At 41.9% G+C, this 22,104-nt stretch overlaps 1 protein-coding gene across 3 annotated transcripts in view; it reads right to left on the bottom strand.

The window, feature by feature from the left end:
- Nucleotides 1-22,104, bottom strand: part of FBLN1 (fibulin 1) — a 77,937-nt gene that overhangs the window by 50,591 nt on the left and 5,242 nt on the right. For all 3 annotated transcript variants that reach the window (XM_032106851.1, XM_032106849.1, XM_032106850.1), the window contains exons 2-3: nt 11,715-11,814; nt 4,812-4,941 (exon numbers count right to left, since the gene is read on the bottom strand). In XM_032106851.1, the coding sequence (XP_031962742.1) occupies nt 4,812-4,941; nt 11,715-11,814 (230 nt within the window). The remainder of the gene's footprint in view (nt 1-4,811; nt 4,942-11,714; nt 11,815-22,104) is intronic.

Raw genomic sequence — 22,104 nt, 5'->3', positions numbered from 1 at the left:
AGCCAAAATGATCCAGAGATGGAAAGTGTCAAGTGCTTTCTTAACTGGTGTGTTGGTTCTGCACAGCCAAGTTATTGGTAGTGGTGGTATTGGTAGAGGTGGCTTCTGTGAGGAGCTGCTGGAAGCTTCCACCATGTCCAGCAGAGTCAATCCTTGGTGGCTCTGAAGATGGACATGCTGCTGGCCAAAGCTGGGCCAATGAGAGATGGTGGTAACACCTCTGTGATAACATATTTAAGAAGAAATCAAAACAAAGATAGTGGGGCAGTTTTAATTCCAGATGGAGAAGAGGAGGAGGTGAGAACATGTGAGGGAAACAACATGGAGACACCAAGGTCAGTGAAGGAGGGGGAGGAGGTGCTCCAGGCACCGGAGCCGAGATGCCTCTGCAGGCCATGGTGATGACCATGGTGAAGCAGCTGTGGCCCTGCAGCCCACGGGGATCCACGGGGGATTCAGAGATCCACCTGCGGCCCTTGGGGGAGGTGCCCATGCCAGAGCTGGTGGATGCCTGGAGGAGGCTGTGATCCAGTGGGAGACCTGGTGGAGAGAGGGGGCCCTGCTCCCAGGCTGGAGCAGCCTGTCCTTGGAGGACTGCACCCCGTGGGAGAGTGACCCATGCCCCAGCAGTTTTGGGAGGACGGCTTGCCTGTGGGAGGGACTCACACAGGTTACAGCAGTTGTGGGGGGACTACTGCTTGTGAGACTGGAACGATGCTGGAGAAGTTCATGGAGAACTGTGTCCCGCGGGAGAGACCCCACAGTCTCACAGGGGAAGGACTCCTCTCCCTGAGCAGCGGAAGAAAACCTCGGGTGATGAACTGACCAAACCCCCATGCCCTGTCTCCCTGTGCTGTCCGTGGGAAGGAGGGATGGGTTGAGGGAGGAAAAAGTGTTTTAAGGGCTTATTTTACTTTTCATTATCCTCCTCTGATTTTGTTAGCAATAAATTCACTTTGTACTTCTAACCTGAGCCTGTTTTGCCCTTGGAGTGTTTTCTCTCAGTCCTTATCTCAACTCATGAACCCTTCATTTAATTTTTCTCTCCTCTGTCCAGCTGTGGCAGGGGAGGGTGAGCGGCTGTCGTGGGTGCCTGGCATTCGGCCAGTGTCAAACCATGACAACTGGTATTTATCATTACTGAATTTTCCTACCGACCCTCACAGCTTCTACACTGGCAGTCCTAAATGCCAGCATTTCATGACTGAAAGAAGATGGAGAAGCTGATGAAGAGCACTTTCAGGACTCTGTAGACCTGGACACAGCTCCACATATTTCACCTGTGAACTTGGAAAGTCACCTTTTCTTTCAGTTCTCCCACTGTAGAAAGGGAACAGCATAGCAGTGATAAGGAGACTAACGTTCATGGCACACTCTGGAATTCCAAGACACAAAGCAGCAGGGAACTACCACTATCTTGGTATAATTAATCACAATGTTTCCTTTTCCACACCAATTTTCTGGGCTATTGGCCTGTTCTGAAAGCCTTTGATCCTTCAGTCAGGAGTGCAGTCTAACCTTCATATTCATTCAGTTCTTGAGGTGTTTGCAGCCATTTTCCAAAGGCTGCCAGTTGCCTGGAAGCAAGTTGTGATGACCCTTTACTTATTTGCTAGAACCACCACTGCCTTCATGGATGGTACAACCTAACAATCAAATTGTTATTATACCCTTTCACTGCCTGTAAGCCTCTGCTTCTTAAGTCACCCTAATAATAATATCAAACTTTTTTCCCCCTGGTATTAGCAAAAACCCATGCAGCTTCAAAGCCATGTCTTGCTCCTCATGTGTGGATAGACAGTGGACAGCTGTGTCCTACCTGAAGACCCATGATCCCTAGACTGCCTTCTCACAGAAAGGAGTAAAGAAGTAAAGTTATATGTCAGAAATTTGAAGATTTGTTTTTGGTGTGATTAGGAATCACCTGAAATTCCTTAGATGAATAAGGTCTCTCAATTATGTAAAGTTTACAGTAGTTTGACAATAGCTCTTATTACTTATGTTTGGATTTAAGTTGTCAGTTTTGGTGTGAATCCTGTACTAACACTGCTTTTGGTATCTGTCCACAAGAGGTCTCTCCCTTGTTGAAATCTGTTAGATGCTAACCAAAAACTCACTAATAACTCCAAGGAGTTTTCCAGAACTTTTAAAGAGCTAAACGAAAATTAAAAATATGTTCAACAGTCCAAAGCAATAGAATTTATGTACTCATCTACTACACACAACCAAAATATTCATGACAAAACTTTTGAGATAAGGACGGATCTCAACTTTTGAAAAGTACCTATGACAAATTTTGGGGAAATGTCCAAGCACACTAAAGGTGGTCAAATTTCTAGAAGCTGCACTCCTTTCTGCAAGGCTGCTGGAGTACAAACTTCCAGAAAATAATTTCTACATGTCCTGTACCAGCACCATGCCTGGAAATTGATTGCTTTCTTTTGATGAAGGTTTTATAGATTAATGATTCATTCTGCATCCTTTCTTTTTCTTTCCCAAACCTAGAAAAACTATCCAAACAACCAGAGGAGAAAATTCTGCCCATTGTTTCCTATGCCTATTGCCTTTATGTGTAAAAGCCGAGGCAAATGTTTTCAAAATATGGTCTTTTTATCTTCTTTCCAATCCCAAGTTTTGGATTCAAAGGAAAGATCAGCTGCCTCATTTGCTGCAAAGTGCTGCAATTAATCCTACTAATTGAATGACTAAATCATTCTTTCTGCTTCCTTGAAGGAGACAAAGAAGATCCGAAAGATTTTCTATGTGACCTAAGCTAAAAAAAATGGACAAAGTTAGGAAAAATGAGATTCAAGTTTGTTTACCATAGCAAGGCACATCTTCCAGTCATTGTATGTCTCAAGGTGATCAGATTCAAAATGGAGTCAACATACGGAATGATGAATTTTTCACTGATATTAGATCATAAGTCACCTATGTCCACCATGGATCAGAGATTATCTTCAAAGATACTCCTACCTCAGAAAAGTTATTAAGTGTAGGATATCCCTGTTAGGGAATGGAAGGGCAGAATGTGACTCACAGAGATTAATTAACTCGGACTATGTTTATACCAGTAAATTAAACAGGGGCAGAATGTGGGCTCAGGGCATTACCCCACAATCACCTGTAATGTTTAAATATCAGCAAGCTCTAGTGGCAACACTCCATCAGATAAGGCTGAAGAGTATTCTGAGGCCAGCACAGCCCTTCTGCACTGTGTGTTGCAGGGGAAGGACAGCAGCTATGTGACAACTGTGCTGAGCCATTTCTTCTCAGGGCCAGAGATCAAGGCCCAGTCCACTTTGTTTAATAATAAAGATATCACTGTCAAAACCTGCCATCTTTAAAGAAATCTGGCCAGTTACAAAAACATCATTAAGCCTTCCTCCTCACGCTGACAAGCCTACATAAGGAAACATCAGGCAATTGGTGGGTAAGTGGGTTTCCTTGAACAGCTGAATTCTGGTTTAGAGTTGTGCCATGGCATGTGGTTAAAATAGTACTGCTGCTAAAATCCTGTCTTTGGTAACAAACACTTGGATCTGCAGAGTCCTCACCATCAGTCCCTCTTCATCTGCTCAGAGCCCTTCGAAGTACTGATACAGAGGGTGAAATATTATTTTGTGCCACATTCAGATTGAGGGGGATGTGCTTCCCAGCAGTAAAGGCCGCACACAGAAATTCCTGTGCCAAGAGCAGGCCATTCCCTGGACATCATCAACAAGTGATGTATGGCCCCTCTGGGAGACACAGTCCACTGGGGACAAGATAATACCACAAGTGCAGACAGACTCAGGACAACCCAACAGAATCAGCTTCATCAGCATGTGCTACCTTTCCTCCTATTCCCAGTGAGAACCTGAATTACTTCCCAGCTCTAGAATCAGTGGCATCCCACTGACAGGAGCAGATCAAGACAGCATTTTGAAGGATATGAAACTTGTCAGTCAGACATTGTCTGCCATTTTCCATATAGTAGATTTTTTATTTTAATTGAATGAATCATTTAGCATCTTGGAGCAGTGGGAAGAACTAAAATCACGCTCATCTGTTCTAATCACCGTGGAAAGAAATCCATAACAGGACCAGAGCTGTTCATGACTGGATCATGGTCAAGGTCATGATCTTACTGGTGGAACTTTCTTCCAAAAATATTGTGAAGCAAGGTATGACTGTGCTCCCTTTCAGGCAGTGAGAGACAAAGACAGCAATAAAGGTGGAGGGCAGGGCACAGAATAACTGCAGATGCCAACAACAGGCATCTTTATTCTGATATAAAATGCTGGTATCAGAGGCTTACAGATCTCTCCATCAGCTGTAAATCAAAGTCACGTTAACTTAGAACACTTACACAAGATGGAATCATAAGTACCTTCAGAGGATTAACTTCAGTCCTACCCCTTTGGACCACCAATATCGAAAACCATTGAGTCTGACCTTAGGCCATGCTGCTTTAATGAAAGCTGAAGTCTGAAATGTGTCTGAGTTTCTCACCCATCCCTCACTACAGCATTGACATCTTCTTTTCATGCAGAAGTAATTTCCTGGCTAATTACTTATTCAAAATTTTCTACCCTTTTGCATTCTCCCCTCTGCCTCTGCTAAAATGCAATGTGACAGTCTGCTTTGCTGAACAGAGCTCCATTTCTCAAAGAGAAGGACAAAGTGAACAACCTTAACAGAGACATGAGGTGCAGGCAGGGACAAACTGTCCACGTGCAGCAAACCAAGTCTAATGACCTTCAGGGTCAACGCTAAATAACCTCAATTCCACTTCTTAAAGACAAACAGGAGTAGCTCTGATGTCTCACCTTGAAGTATTCGGCTTCACAGGTGGAGTTCTTGGCAGTATCACACTCCTCATGCACGTTGGCAAATTCAACCCCATCGGAACAGGACTGCTTCTCCAGCTGGCTGCGGCAGCACTGCAACTGGGTCATGCTGCCAACAGCATGGAAGAAAGGGGAGAACAATGTCACATATGGGTCACGAACAGATGATACAAATTTTCACAATTAGTACTTGTGCTAGTTATGTGGAAAGGGGTTTCTGTGGAAACACAACGTAAAGATATTCTCTGGGAGTAGTCAGAATGTCTGTGTGACATGTTTAATGCAGTTTCATTGCTGATCTACCTTGCAGTCTGTCCTAACAACTTTTTTAAGCAAATGAGTAACTTCAGCCACACCTGCTTCAGGGCTCAAGGCCTACAGGGCTACATTCTGGCATGTTTTGTGACAGCTAGTGGCTGGGGAAAGGGAGAAGTCAGGCCCTGGATCTTGTAAGAGCCCACAGTCCCAGTCTACCCAGTCTACCTGCTGCCTCAAATCAACAGGTATGGCATGTGGAAGGAAGATCAGAGCATTTTTCTGTGGGACACCTGGAGATAATAAAGAGAAATGAAGATACCAAGGGAAGTCACAGTGAGAAACAGTAGAGTGTATTGCAGCAAGGGGAAAAGAAAGACAGGGGTAAGAAGACTATTACAGGGCAGAGAGACGCAAAGAGGAGACAGGATAAAATTGCGCAGGAAACTAAGTTTTGTCACACTGCTCATTAAATAATTCTATTTTATCTCAGTGTCATTGAAAAAATAGGAAACTTGTTCCTGCGGGGAAAAAAAATCTGCACGAGGAAGCTCTGAACTCCTCCAGTCTGGTGCTACTGTCACCTGAATACAAAGCCCAGTGAAGATCTCTCTCCTCTCTCCACTCTGCTTTTATGGGTAACTCTGCTCTGCTGGGTAGTTTTGTGGGTAAAGCTCTTCCACCACTATGTTCTGTAATAGACACTGGGAAATGCAGAAAAAATACCCTGTACTCCTAAAAATCCTCTATTCCACTGTTAAACATTTTAGTAATATCAGGAAGAGGTGTGGGTTAGTGGAACTACTGGCTTCTCCTACCATAACCTGAGATAAGTGGCTTACCATGCATCCCCTCTGGAGGGGCCTTCCTGCTCTCCAGGACCACAGGATGACCTTTCAGCTCCCAGGCTCCCTCAGCTCTAAGGCCAGGCAACAAAAAGCAGGGAACATGTGGGTACTGGGCTGAGATTATGCATCTCTGTGCATGTGGGTGAGGCCAGGTTGTCAAGATACATTCCTGAAGATTCCAATTACTATTAGTACATGGGCCACTTCCAACCCAAAGCACTCTAGGATTCTACAGTTCCATGATTAGTAATGGTCTGACTGTGCAGTTCTCACTTGGACAAAAACAGCTATGAGATTTCAATGCATAGGAACAAAAACTAGGATAAAGTCATGAACAAATTATTCAAAAATGGACTCTAAAGTCATAGCAAGAAGTTAAGCCCAGGACAGTAACTTTATTTGGCAGGATATTTGAAGTTTTTGATATCTGATTTAGTTCCAGTTTGGAAGAATATGTAGGTTTTTTGTTGCTGAAATTCCCTCTGAAGCAGCATTTCCATTCCCTGCCCAGCTCTGGGGTGGTCTGACTTTCAGGGCTTTGGAAGCCTCTAAAACCTGAACTCCAAGCCCAAGAGCGTGGGAGCTGAGACTCTCCAGCCTCTTTAGCCCTCCTGATTCTCTTGAGGAGCTAGATATGTTAGCCACAGACAAGCAAACAAATAAACAAACAACAGCAGTCTTTCAGTAGATCTGTTTGATTCCTGGTGTGGCTTTCTTTTTTCAAACACAAGCCAACTCTTTGAAATCTCTGACAAACAGGCAATTTCAACCAAAACAAGAAAGTTTCTTAAAATGTTTCCCACAGCTGCATTCATAAGTCATGTGGTCCAACCCAACTGTAATAAGGAATTAAACATCAATTGAATACTGATTAAAATACCATGTGTTCATCTGAGAACAACAACAATAAAAATCACACTTCATTGCCCAAATCCTACAGCCAAGCTGGAGTGGTGGCAAATATTGCTTGAGACTCTAAACACTAGTATGGCAGTAACAGAGGCAGAAGTCCTTGAAAGATGGCAGAGAAAAATGCTAGAAGTACCTGCACAGTGCTGGTCTTCCTTCTCCGTCTGCACACCAGCCCTGGTGCTGCCATTTGCCAGAACCCACCACACCCAGCTCGGCAGGCTCTAGGGAGTTTGAGATGAGCAGTGTCTCTCCCTTCCTTTCCTAAGTCACATGTGTCTCTCTGGCTTACAGCTAATATATGCTCACTTTCTAGTCCCCAGCAAGGTGAGGGAGCCATCTCTCCTGGCTAGGAAGACATCTAAATTTGTCTCTTGGTGTAAAACCTTCCAGGTGTCCCTGTGTACCATTAACAGTCTATGGACATTACAATATTGGTCTCTAAAAACAGAAAAAGTTTTGTGAGTTTGGGGTTTTTTAAATTAGGAGTAATACTTTAAAAAGCCAAAGGCTGCTTTTTTTGTTATCTGCCTTATTCTGACTTTCAGTTAAAAGACTGCAATAGAATTTTACTGAAAATAAACAGGTATTCACAATATGGCAGATACTGTATAACATTAAATATTGAATCTTTAGGAGCAGGAGACCTCATAATTGATATTCATTCAGGATATTTCAAGTAAAATCATGCATCTCTGAAGGATGAGTTTTATTCATGGCTCACTAGTGAACAAAAATCACCAAGACATTTAAAAAATCCTTATTGTTTCAGATGTTGATCTAGAAGTTATCTCACTACTAGATAATTTGATTATAAATCAAGTTAAGAAATCATGTTTTATATTCTCACTTTTACTTTCTGTTAAATTTAACCAATGTGGCTGATTTTCATGGAGTTAATTTCCAAATTAAAATCTACACACCCACTTATATCCACAATCTTTTCACATTTATTATTCTCCTGTCTAGAGGATGCACTCCTAAACCAGCACCAATTTCATAATCACCTATTTTTTCACTTCTTTTCATAAAAGCATTAAAATTTAACTGTGTTCTGAAAATGTCTTTCTTGTCAATCTACTTTTATTACCCTCTGTCTCTCTCATTCCTACTTCCTTCAAGCTTTGTCAGTGCTATTCATGTGTACAGGGGAAGGTCTTGGACAAAATATCAAAATTAAGAAGAATGATCTTGCAAAAACAAGCTGGGTCTTCCAGCCTTACATTCTTCAGTCTGAATTCTTGCAACACTAATAAATAATGTTATTCCTGATGTAATTCCAGAAAGGCTACACATTATTAATGGCATGCAAATACCATATGGAGATAGTCTGTTTCTGGCACAGGAATTAAGTTCACTTGCTAAGAGCTCTGTGCAGGGGAAACTCTTCACTTGGAAAGGAAGACGACTTACTGGACAGGTCGAGTTCCAAAATTAAATGGCAGCTCTTTCCAACTGCTGTGAGTTTAACCACACCACAAGAAAATGAATGAATGGGAGAAGACCCACTGTGATGACAGCCAGACATTACTCATTAAAATTCTACACTTGTATTTACTGAGTCACAAAGACACAGAGATAAACACTGACATTGTACAGAGAGATAATGCAATGAGATAAACTGGTGTGGAGCAAGAAACCACAGTAAGAGATTGCAGATAGTGGGCCCAGAGCCTTGTTTCAGCTTAAACACAACGGAATATGAGCAGCCAGACGGATCTTTGGAACTTGTGAACTTCACACAGGGTCTGGCTCACCTTGTGTAGGACAAAAAAGTAAGGATGTCTGTAGTTTGAACCACACAACACTCAGCAAGTGACACTCACACAGCTGGCAAGTCCCTCAGGAACCACAAGGGACTGTGGGAGAAGAATACAACAAATATGCTGGAACCCAGAACTGTCACCTTTGTTTCTGGGATGCACAGCAGATACAAGAATGACAGGGCTGGAAACCAATTCTTTCTTTACTATGGAAACTATTCTTTCTTTACACATTTTCCCTGTGAGGGTAGTGAGGCCCTGGCATAGGTTGCCCAGAGAAGCTGTGGATGCTCCATCCCTGGAAGTGTTCAAAGCCAGGTTGGATGGGGCTTGGAGCAACCTGGTCTAGTGGAAGGTGTCTCTGACCATGGCAGGGGGTGGGACTGGATGATCTCTAAGGTCCCTTCTAACCCAACCCATTCCATGATTCTCTGATTAGTATGGATGTATTTTAAATGGTTGGGAAACGGCCAAGGGGATGCAATCTAACTCAGTAAGGCAGTTGGTTCCTCACACAAACAAGGGACACTAGCAGTGGGCTTCTTTTGAGGGAGGGACTGAATCTGAGACACCACTAAGTTATTACTATTCTAAACAGATGATTCAAAACCAGCGTGTAAATTCTTGTAAAGCATATTGGAGAAAGTACTCACATCCAATCTTTTCTGTGTTGCAATCTGCACAGTAACTGCAAAAAATCCCTTTTATTCCGGGAACTTTATCAAACCCACTCACTTCAGAATGTGTTTTCCCCTATAGTCACCTGCTAACCTTGCAAACTGAAGCTGAAATACGCAGGGGAAACAACTCCTCCTGGCATCAGGGGATATGGCTTTCCACCCCCCCACTTTTCTAGAGCACTCAAGTCAGATGGTCAACACTGCACTGCACTAGATGGCCAGAGGACCCCAGCTGGGGTTTAAACCACCACAGGAATGCTGACATGTGGCCCCCAGCAGCTCCCACTGCATGCAGGAGTCTAAGTAGGGACCAAGTCCTTTTGAAAATCTGTGACCAATAAGGCATCCTGTTTCTCAATCCTCTATTTTCACGTGCCTAGACCTCAGCAAGGGCAATGAACGCGGGTCTGTTCCCGTCTTTGTGCAGCAGAAATAAATGTAGAACATCAGTGTCATTACCCTCACGTGCCTGCAAAAAGAATCATGCTCCCTCAGTGCTCATTCTGGCTCCAGTTACACCAGCAATTAGGAGTAGAATTTGTGTCTGAAATGGCATCCTAAAGTGATTTTTCTGTACCTCTCACAGCTATGCCATTTTGCAATCATAACTGGAGTAAAATAATATTGATGTTTAAAAAAGTGCTCCAAGGTGCCATTTTTAGTCACTTTTAGAGTAAAGCCAAGCTTAAGGGGGAGCATGCAGTCATGAATAAATGCAACTGAACTGAGTTTATCAACTTAGGGTTTTGTCAAGGAGCATTCATACCTCTCACAGAATACGTGCATTTTATTTTACTATTACGATTTTCTTAACTACATCTCAGTTATGCACAAAAGCTAGATGAATCATTACTGAAATTTTTCCCCAGTTCCTATGAAGTCCTAGTGAGTCTCTAAAATGAAAATCTTTGGAAGAATAAATTATTTACAGCAGAATCTCAATTCATATTAATCAAATCACGATTAAATCATCAAGATACTCCCAGATTGTTCAAGAAACTTGGTTTCCTGTTTCTCCTGCCTCTGTTTTGTCTGTAGTTCTTATGACTCTTCAAGTATTTCCTAAATTGGCATTTATTTCCTATCTATCAATTCTTCTCCATAAGAGACTGCTTTCAATGCCAGTATAAATGCAAAAGTCAGAAAACATGGACAGACTTCCCTGGAAGACACATTGTTTCTGTAATAAAGATCAACCTAACACTTCTGTAACTACCAAGGTTAAATCACTTTGCAATCCATTTGAGCACAGGGGAGCAAAGTGTTTTAAACATGAAGTTCCCTTTGAAGCTGCCTCTCAAACTACCAGTTGTTAGCTCTGCTAATTAAATGTAACAAGTGCATGTAACAGCAAAAATGATGCAAACTATCATTGACATAAAAAATATAAATGCCATAATAACATAAGAGATGCATTAGAATCAAAATCTTAATTAAACATTTCCTTCATTATTTCATTTGGTCGATTACCAAACAGAAATATCCTATCAATTCTCAGTAGAATTAAGAAATCTGTTCATTAACTGAAGGGTTCTATTTTCTACCATCAAATACATTTAACACAATTAGAGAAACACAGAATGGTTTGGGTTGGAAGGGACCTTAAAGCTCATCTCATCCACCCATCCTGCTGTGGGCAGGAACACCTTCCACTAGACCAGGTTGCTCCAAGCCCCATCCAACCTGGCCTGGAACACTGCCAGGGACCCAGGGGCAGCCACAGCTTCTCTGGGCAACCTGTGCCAGGGCCTGCCCACCCTCACAGGGAAAAATTTCTTCCTAATACCTAACTTAAACCTACTCTCTTTCAGTGTGAAGCCCTTGTAAATAGTGTCTCTCCATCTTTCTTGTAGGGTCCTTTCCTAAGCTGGACTAACTAGGAATCTCCTTGAATCGCTCTGTGGGGGAACTTAAAGCTTAAGTCAACTAAGGACTGCAGGACAATTACTTGTGTAGCACCACAAAAGGCTGCCTCACGTACATACAGACATATGTACTTATTCAAACCATAGATTAGTCATGTGCAGAATCTGCTGTGTTTCGTTATAAACATTTGCCCAGAAATGTGGCCAGGTTCACAAACAGCTTGGTGACATTAGTGCAGCCACACTGAGATGTCCTGACTGCAGGCAGAGCCCAAGCCCCATGAGTAGAGCACAGTGGGAAAACCTCTGAGTAAGAGACAGCACATGCCACATGGGTTAGGGCTGGGTGAATCCACACTAGACTGACAGCAAAAATTAAAAGGACTTGATGGACGAAAAGTAGGTACTCAGGAGGTACTCCCCAAGGCCACACATGGAATTGAAAAGCTGGGATATAAGAGTTGGGTGCTTCATCTTGTAAGTTAGCTTTAACACCTGCCATTCCTATGGTTTCACATTAAAGTACAAACTGTGTTTTAATATATAATATGTAATTATGTACCTGCATTCTCTAGACTCGGATATTAATGGCAGAGAAGCACATATTCTGTTTTTATTTGCCCATTCAACACCCTTGTCACAGCATTCTTCCATTGACAGATCTGCAGAAATGAGGAAAGAGAGAAAAATACAATGCATTTAATACAACCTTAATATATGGTATTGTATCTGCCAGTTAAAAAAACCCAAACACAAGCAAGTCAGTTTTCCCCTCCCTGATTTACACACAGAACAGGGCACCCACACAAAAAGCAGCCATGGCCAAACAGAGCACCTGTCAGCACCTTGCAATAAAGCCTAGTGCTGGAGATTTTCCTTCCTTGGTGAAGAAAACTGCATTTTCCCCTAACCTTTCACACAAAGACACAGCCTAGGGACTGATACACCTGCAGAAACCAGTTCAGATAGTCCTACCAAATAAAAGGGTCTTTGGGATTGCACTCCTTTATTATCAAAAGCAGCAGCAGTAAGCAACCTTTTAAAATCCTGAAGAATACAGGATAAATCAAATACCTGATATGAAAGACAGATGAGTCTCATTACAAGTAAATTTGCAGAACAATTTTTTTCCTGAGGTTATTATCCAGTTAATCTGTTTTCAATCTTTTACTCAGAAGTATGTCTGTAAATGCAAAAGTACTGTAGAGAGGAACAAAAAGGTATATGGTATTTTGATCACTTAACATATGAAAGAAAAATTAATCCTGTTACCAACTTAGAGCAGTGCTGAAACTAAGGGGAAAACCACACTGAAGGCAATTATTTGTGTAGAGTATATTTTTACAAGCTTCTAATTTAATAAAACTGAATATTGTTAATGAACTGACAAGCACTACAGGTTTGCTTCATATTCCAAGTGCAAAAGTTCACTGCACAGCAGGTGTATCAGAACTTGGAATAAAACATGAGTCACACTTTTCTATTAATTACCTTGTAGTCTGAACACTGAGCAGCTCCTTGTGTAACAAATATGCAAACTGTGTAAAAACCCTATCCAGTTATCCAGAGGGACAGCTTTCTAATAATTTCTCTCAGTTTCCTAAGTTTTTTGACTGATGGCCCTGACAGGTTTCACCTGCGAGTGCTGAGGGAGCTGGATGATGACACTGCCAGGCTACATACAAGGATCTTGGAGCTCATCTTGAATGAGAGGAGATCCTGAAGGATGGAAGAGAACAAGTATCTCCCTGACTTCAAGAAGGACAGGAGAGAAGATCTGGGAAACTACAAACTGGTCAACCTATTACAGAATCACAGAATCATTCAGGTTGGAAAAGACCTCTGAGATCATCAAGTCCAGCCTGTGATTGATCCCCACCTTGTCACCCAGACCAGAGCACTGAATGCCATTGTCCAGGCATTCCTTGGACACTTCCAGGGATGGGGACTCCACCACCTCCCTGGGCAGCTCCTTCCAATGCCTGACCAACTTTTAAATGAAGAAATACTTCCTTATGCCCAACCTGAACAACCCCTGGAACAACTTGAAGCTGTTCACCCTTGTCCTGACCCTTGTTCCTTGGGAGCAGAGCCCAAACCCCACCTGGCTGCACCCTCCTGTCAAGGAGCTGTAGAAAGCAAGAAGGTTCCCCTTGAGCCTCCTTTTCTCCAGGATGAGTCCTCTCAGCTCCCTCAGCTGCTCCTGATGCTCCAGACCCTTCCCCAGCTCTGTTCCCTTCTCTGGACAGTCTCCAACCCCTCAATGTCTTTCTTGCAGTGAGGGGCCCTGAACTGGACATAGGACTCGAGGTATGCTCCCACCAGTGCCAAGTACAGGGGGAAAATCACTGTCCTGGCCCTATTGGTCAAACTATTTTTGGTACGGGTCAGGATGCCATAGGCTTTTTGCCCATCTGGCACGCTCTTCTCATTCTCTGGGAAGGTGATAGAGCAAATCCTTCTGGAAACAATGTCCAAACACATGAAGGACAAGAATGTGCCTGGCAGAAGTCAGCCTGGATTTATGAAGGGTATATCATGCATTAAGCATGATGATTAAGCATATAGTTAGTTAATAACCTCACAGCCTTTGACAAGGTGGTGGCTAGCTTAGCAGATGAGGGAGTGGATGCTGTTTCCCATGACATCCGGCTTTCAACACCATCACCTATAACATCATCACAGACAAGCTGGCAATGGACACTTCAGGTAAGTGGACAGTGAGGTGGACATGGGAAAGCAGTGCATCCTCCACCAGCTCACAGATCATACAAGTCTGGCAGGAGTGGGTGATGCACCAGAGAGCCATGCTGCCATCCAGAGGAACCTGAACAGGCTGGAGAAATGGGCCAACAGGAACCTCAGGAAGATCTGCAAAGAGAAATGCAAAGTCCTGGTTCTGGGGTGGAATAAGGCCTATGCAGCAGTGCACACTGAGGACCTGCCAGCTGTAAAGCAGCTCTGCAAAGAAGGAGTTTGTGTCCTGGTGGACTCCAAGCTAACTGTAAGCCAGCAATGCACTTTCACAGCAACAGAGGCCCACACCATCTTAGTCTGCATTAGACAGAGCACGGGCAGCACATGGAGGGATGTGATCCTTCCCCTCTGCAGAGCACTGACGAAACCACACCTGAAGTGCTGTCCAGTCCTGGGCTTCCTAGTTCAAGGACATGGACCTGCTGTACTGAGTCCGGTGCAGGACCTACAAGACAATATATGCACTGGAGTGTCTTTCATATGAGGAGAGACAAGAAGAGCTGGGACTATTCAGTCAAGAGAACAGAAGGCTTAGGGGGGGATCTGATTGGTGTTTATAAATACCTGAGAGGATGGGATGAAGAGGGAGCCAGACTCCTCTCCATAGCGTTCACTGGCAGGACAAGAGACAATTGACACAAATTATACCATATGAAGTTCCACCTGAATGCAAGAAAACACTCTTTTACTGTGAGAGTGCCTAAACTCTGGAGGATTTCAAGAAGTCCCTTCCAAACTAAATGATCCTGTGACTGATTACTTAATGAAAAATAAGTAAGAGCCTTCCATCTCTTTGTTGCTGTGCTGCACAGAGGAAGGCAAATCTCATGTACTTGTTTTTTATGGAGAAGATGAAGTACAGAAGGATGAAATGCTTTGCCCAAATTACACGTCAAGCTGGTGGCAGAACAGAGAGCACACATGATTGTCTCATCCTTAGCTTTGGTCTGAGCACATCTGAAATGAACACACTTCAACAGGCAGCCACATTATATTCAAGACTACATCTTCACAAATTACTTCCTGCAGAGTTTTGTAAGGACAAGCAACTGTCTCCTCTGGCTACAGCAGTTACAAAGCCATCATTCTTAGGTGCTCCTGATGTAGGGCCATTACAGCCACCTTCCATCTTTCTACATGCCCACCTCTTAACTTTCTGCAGTTATTAAATAAGCTGAAATATTTAAACTGTTCATGATCACTCTGACACACATCAGAGAGAGTTTGTATCTGCTCAGCTGGTAGATATTCACATGTAGGGAAGGCAAAAGCAGCTGAAAGCAAGTAGAGAAGGTAATTCCCTCCAGTAATTAAGTTGCTTGGTTTTGGTTTTTGTTTTTTTTTTTTTCCAGGGAACAACCTATATTCCCATTGTGATTATAATTCAAAAATGAAAGACTTAAGTGAGATTTTAGGATGCATCAGTCATTTTGAGGTAGGTACTCTTAAGGCAGTTATCAATTCTCCAGTGCAAAGCTCTGGAGTATTGCACAGAATTCTGGCTTTCCCTGCTCAGAAGAGACTACAACAAAATGAAAAATGCATAAAGAAAGATTAGGAAGATTGTCAGGGGAATCAAAGTCCTGCTAAATGAGGAGAAACTAGGAGAGACAGACCATTTTAAGCATAGGTAAGTAAAACCCATGAAAGGACAGGGTTCCTGTGAACAAATATTGCAGTATTACAGTATTATTACAGTAAAAAATAATCAAAATTATGGGATCAAGTAAACCAAACAAGTTTTAGTAAGAAAACCATTATACTTATAAACAGAATTACAATTTAAGTGTTAGTTTATAACAGTGCTCTGTACTCTATGACCCAGGTCGTTCTTCTAGTTTTACTTATATACCCAAAATAACGGTCAAAATTCTGTCATTACTAAGTCAAGGCAATATTTCTCTTGAATCCTTCAGTGTGTCCAGAATTCATGCCAATGTCTGAAAGCTAAGTGCAATTTATAATGAATCAGATTAAACCAGTCTAGTAAATAACTATCTGCCTGAAATCCATGCATTTGTGTCTAAGCTCCTCTTTGGGAATAGGGACCCTGTTCGGGGCCCTCCAGCTGACAAGTATCATGTGCATCAAATTTCTTACAAAGGATTACAAATAACCTTATTTTTAGTGCTGCTGTCTGCAATCAATCTTAAGTGTGTTGAAAAATGATACACATTTAACTGAAATGCAGAGCTGGCTGCAGGTTTTTGCAGGGCTTTGTGCAAATAAGTCTTTAGCCAAGTTCCTCCCCTGAAGGACAATCCCTGGCTCTGGACACCAGCTCTTCCCTCCAAGCCCTGGCAACACACCTCTACTCCAACCAAATAACCCAAGAATTCAAAGCAGGCCAAGCTAAGCAAACTTGTCTGTAGGAGTGCATCCAGACAAAGAGAGATCATGGAGAGTTTGTTGAAGAACTGTGGTCCAGGCTCATTGTTTTGGTGACATCACAATTCATATCCTCCAAAGATCCTGCCAAACATCTCCTGAGAATAGAGGGAAGTGAAAAACAAGCAGTAAAAAAAGCACTCCACCCTCAAGGCCATTCTTCTAAAATGTAACAATTAAACAGTGGAAAACATTTTCTCTTGGCTTTGCAGTTTGGTTTTAAAATGGTAATTCATGGCCAAATCCCTACTCTTTCAAAATCTCAAAGTGTGTGTCTCACATATTGGGTGTCAACTTTTGATTGCACTAGAAGTGATTCTATTTGGGCACTAAGAGTTGCTAATGAGTACTTAGAAACAGGACGGACTTACCATCTCCCAGCTGTAGTTTTGTTGCAGATTCAACTGTACACACACACATTCACGTGGCTCCCACTTGGAAACCTTTGAGCAAGAAGTTCATACTGAGGCCATTTGTGCCTTCTAACACTCTCTTCAGGGGACCAACAGCACAGAGAGGCTGTGTCCTCTCTGCAGCCTCTCCTAACTACAAGTTGGTACTGCAGGGTGGGCAAAGAATCAGACAGTGGGAAGCAGAAGGTAGAAACTACTCTGATTCTGACATCTCAAGGAATCTCACTGAAAAGAATGGGGTTTTTTTCTTGACTGTAACCACATGTTTCTTACTTCAGCTGGTGGGCTCCTGGCCCACCTCAGAGCTACAGTGCCAACAATGATCAAGTAGGAACAACATTACTGGTGTTCCTTCAAAAATTTTGCCAAGTGCATAATGTTTCATGCTAATCAGCCAGAGAAATCTCAGGCATCCTAAAGATAAAGCCTTTACAGGAAAGGCTGATGATATCATCTATGTTCAGATTAAATGTACCCTTTTATTTGGAGGGAGAAACCCTACAGTAAAGTTATAACATGCAAGAACACACTATCAGATCCATTTTGTAAAACTGAGAAACACTTTTTCAGCTTTCTGGTATTACAAGACAGAAAAGTATGAGGATAAACCAGAGCTCTGGTAATAGGGGAGCATGTTGACTTCCTTTACATCAGATACAATAATTTTGCATGCTAAATGATCAGTTCAGAAAATCCAAGTTTATTTTGGGTAAAATCCAATGCAGCTTTATCACTACTTTGTTCCTGTACAGAAGTATGTGCAGCAGGGCATCCAAAAGAACTCAAGCTCTGTTAGTATGGTAACAGCAAGGATGCCTGTCCTAATGGATATCTGGTCTATGTTGGATTCTGAGAGAGATTTCAGAAGTCTTGTGAAGCAGACAGATGGAACTAAGCTCTCTAATTTTACAAAAGATGTCATGAAGAAAAATCTATCAGATAAGATGTGATTAAGGTCAAAAATATTCAAACACTATGTGCACATGATGCATTCATGTGCTAGTTCTGAATTACACTTACACAGACATGATGTGTACAAGCAGAAGGTTGTTTTAAAAAAAAAGGTAATTTGCTAATCGTAACAGGACTGCCATTTGTGGGAGTTCAAAGCAAGAAATGAGGTTAATATCTGCATAACCTTAGACTTCTATGATGTAATAATTGATTATTCAGCAGCTGCAGTGAGTATTTTCTGCAAAAGAAAGATAATCTTAAGAATGTTACCCAAAAGTGTGATTCCTGGAATGAGAGCACCTGAACTGTTTCTAGGAATTGTGCAAACGATAAGCAGAAGTAAAAAGAACTGAATAAATTTCATAGCAGCAGCATTGCAGCTAGATCAAAAAGGAAGACTTTTTAGGTAACAATCTGCATGGTTGCCTCTAATAGAAAGGTCTATATAGAGTCCAGGATTGGATAGCTGTTCATTACTCAGTGCTGATCTATGGAACAGTTATCAACCTGATGGTGATACCAAACCAAAGTGACACCTGAGCCTAGGCGGGCTCACCAAGCCAGTGCCAGTTAAGATTGCCCATTCTTCAGGGCAGTCAATGATGTGACCCTCGAACTCCATGATTTCCCAGCCCACATAACCAGCTGTAGTTGGGTACAGATTTGGAAGTGAGTCCAGGTCAAGGGGTCAAAATCACACCTTCTTATTAAGATGTTTACAATCCTTTAAGCACATGAATTGATTACGTTTGCAAAATGTGGTGCAGATCTTGCCCTTCACTCAATTTACTCTGTAAGAGGCTCAGCACTATGGAATGTGAGAAAACAAAACACAGGCATCACTTCTCAGCATATGAGGAGGATACAGGCAACAGATGGACTCTGTGAGAGCTCAGCACTAATCCAACATGTTTCAGTAACAGTATGTCATGCAGAATTTTTGGAACTCGTGATTACAACAGACACACACTGGTTTAGGTTTCCAGTAAGAAAACCACTTTCAACATTCACTGTGTACCTTTTTGATAAAATCCTTCTTGTCCTGTCCAGAAAACTCTCTCACTAGTGATGTTCATCCATCTAACTGCCACCTGGAAAAAACTCCAAATCTACTTACAGAATCTGATCCTCAGAATTACAGACTGGCCATCCATACTACGCAGAGTCACATTCTTTGTCTTCCAATCTCCCCTTATATCTGTATTCTCACAAAACCACAGCAACCACATATCCCTCTGGCCAAGGCTCCCCTTTGCTCAACATTCAGGGCAAACAAAGTGTGCTTGGCCTGATTTGCTACACCAAATTAATTCCTCCTGAACAATGACACCTGGCTATCATCAGGTGGACAAAGTCAGCTGCTTTTGTAGCAAGGACAGCAGTTAAGTGCTGGCAGCTGGGATTTGTATGTAGTCTTGATTTTTTGGCTCTTCTTACAAGAAACTGTGGAAATGCTGTCTCTGGCAGTGCAAACACACTCTGACTGGCCACTTAAGGTATTGAATAGACCTGGAGACGTGTTTAGACAAAAGGGAAGCCAGTGGACTTCAAAGGTCCAACTGGTAATAAACTAACATGACAAATACAGCTTTGCTGCATCTTTATCTTGCGTGTAAACCTAGGGATTAGGCACACAGAGTAGGGGAAAGGGTGAAGGAGACCTGAAACCATGAAAGGGAAAGATGTATAACAGAAAATCTGCCCCATGATTCCCTGAAACAAATAGTTTGAACTGGAAGTAAAGGAGCAATGTAGGAGAGCATTACCATTCTTCATCTGAGACGATGCGAGTATGTCATGGATCTCTTCAGAATGGAGTTGGAATGAAGATGCCCCTCTTTATATGGAAAGAAAGAAGCAAAGTGAATAGGAGGTTTTCTCTTTCTGCAGAGAAATGCTGGTTCACCTTAAGACTGTTCATCAACTACCCCAATATGCTGATGGGGTACAATGAACAGACGCAGCTGAGCTGTGGCACTAGTCAGCTTTGGACAGTAAGATATTCTTAGTTGTTCTACTCAGTTGTTCTTACAGGTTCCCTTAAAGACTATGACAGTCTGAACTTCATAATAAAAGCATAAAACTTGGAGACAGGACACCCTCTCTCTTAACACCCACAGCAGCATGGGCCAGGAGGAATTCTCCAATGCATATGTTGTAGGATGCAAGGCTGTGTTCCTCACCAGCTGTCCCCTTCCTGTCCTGCTCTAGTCCCTCAAAGAGGATCTACGACTACTGAACTTCTCTCCTCCAAGTGTGAGGGGTTGTACTGGAGCTTTATGGACTGACAGACAATCACTCACAATTCACATGCAGCTGAAAAATACAACATCCTCTCTAAACATGTTTAAAGGGTTTGAAGTTTTACTTTCACATGTATTCTCAGCTGAGGGCAATTATTTCAGGACAGCTGAAATCACTGAAGAAAGACAGCATAGTAACTGAAGCAGCAGCACCCTAAAGGAAATGCCTGGTATGTTAGTGTGTTTTGTGGTTGGTTTGAAAACAGCCAACATTTTACTGGAAATTTTTTAGGTCTGGAGAACACTCATTTATAGGGAATGTGACTCTGGTAGCACCAGCAGAGGCCATCACACAACTAGGGGGATTTTTCAGATACAGCCAAACCTCATTTTATGAGATACGTATGTGCAGTTTATAAAACAAGTTCTCAAAATATTCCATGGCAATAGCTGGTGATAAGGACAGGCCTGACAGAGACAATGCATGCTGCAACACCCATTATGTCCTTAGTGGGAAAAGCACATGCTTTACTGCAGGGTTTTTATTATGTCTCAGGTCTAAAAAAATCCTTCTAAAAGTAGGCAAATGGCTACTAAAAATTAGAAAAGACAACTCCATCTATTGCAGGAATAATGCATCTTAGAGAGATGTATGTGTCTATATCTGTATCTCAAAATGTCAGAAAAGACAGGGATGTAGAAGCCCTCAGGAGGTTATCTTGTCTTACTACTTCCAGGGAGACCTGATAAAATTCAGTCAGCTGTGGGCAGAGCCCTACGTAGTTGTTCAAAATCAGTATCAAGTGAGGCTGATTCCCAAACGTGTCTAGGCAATGTGCTCCTGTGCTCGAAGATCTCATACATTCAGCAACACCACAGATTTTTTGATAATATACTACCTGTTCACTCCAAAAGCCTGTTTCAATTCATTCTTTTGTTACTACCTCTTATACACCCAACCTTCTGTGTACCTGCTCCCTGAAGGTGCCTTTTCTGGAAACAAATTAATTCCAATTTTTTCATCTTTCTGGATGGGTTATTTTTTGGGCTTCCATGACGAGGCTGAAGTTCAAAAGACATAAGACTAAAAGAATAAAGACTGTTCTGAAAACTTCTAGAAGATACAAAAGTATTCAAAGAACCTTGGAGTCCACTGAATCAGCATTGTGTAAACAGCTTAGTACATGTAGTATCTGTCCCAGACTTTACATACTCAAAAGAACATGAAAAAAGATGGTCCATTCACAGCTCTGACAGACACAGGTGGCCTAAAGAACCCAGACTCACCAAGATGACATGGAAGGACAAACAAAAAAAACCTCATAATTGGAAGAGCAACTGTTCTTCCTGATAAACGTATGCTAAACTTTGTCCTTCACTCTCACCCCTGCGAGAAAATCATGCAAATAACAAAATAACTTCACAGGACCTTGACAGAAAGAGGGCCACATCAGGCTTTCTCATTTAAGAAAAAATTTTAATCTTCTCTTGATTTCTCATTTCAAATAATGAAAAACTGTGTGATTAGAAAGTTTTATTTAGGGTATTAAAATTAACCTATTGTGAGTCCTGTTCATTTGTATAAAGTCCATGACCAAAAATGTACTGCAGTAAATGACAGTCTTTAAGTAGATCTTGAAGAGCTTTGGATTGAGTCCAAGTATATGTATATATCCAAAATAAAGCTACTTAAATAAGAAGGATATGAGAATGTGACAGAGCAGCACATCTCAGAATATCAAACACACATGCTCAAGCATTTCTACTGCCATAAAACGATTTCTAATTCTATTGCTATTCCTGTAAAATGATTACAGGAAAAATATTTTCACACTGGGATTTCTGTATTTTTATCTGACCAGAAAATTAACAAGAATTACGATGCTTTTATATACTGCTAAAGTAAAATGTATCTACTCTGTAGGCAGCATGTTTATTGCTGAACATAAAAAAAAAAGATAGACAATGATGAAAGATTCTGATATTCTAGTATTGCCATATTTAAAGAATAGTCAGGAAACACTAAGCAGATGGGATAAAATTTATAGCACGGTGGGTCAAGGTTCAAGCATGGAAGGAACCACAGGCTTTACAGAGCAGGAAGACAATACAGATCTATTTTTGCATATAATTATATAACAATGCCTTAGGGAAAGTTTCATTTTAGAGAAAACTGTACTAGAACTTTTATGTGAGA

Source organism: Corvus moneduloides, chromosome 4, assembly GCF_009650955.1.
Source record: "Corvus moneduloides isolate bCorMon1 chromosome 4, bCorMon1.pri, whole genome shotgun sequence".
Classification (NCBI taxonomy): domain Eukaryota; kingdom Metazoa; phylum Chordata; class Aves; order Passeriformes; family Corvidae; genus Corvus; species Corvus moneduloides.
The sequence above is the reverse complement of the archived record's forward strand: the minus strand, read 5'-3'. Positions and strand labels throughout refer to the sequence as shown.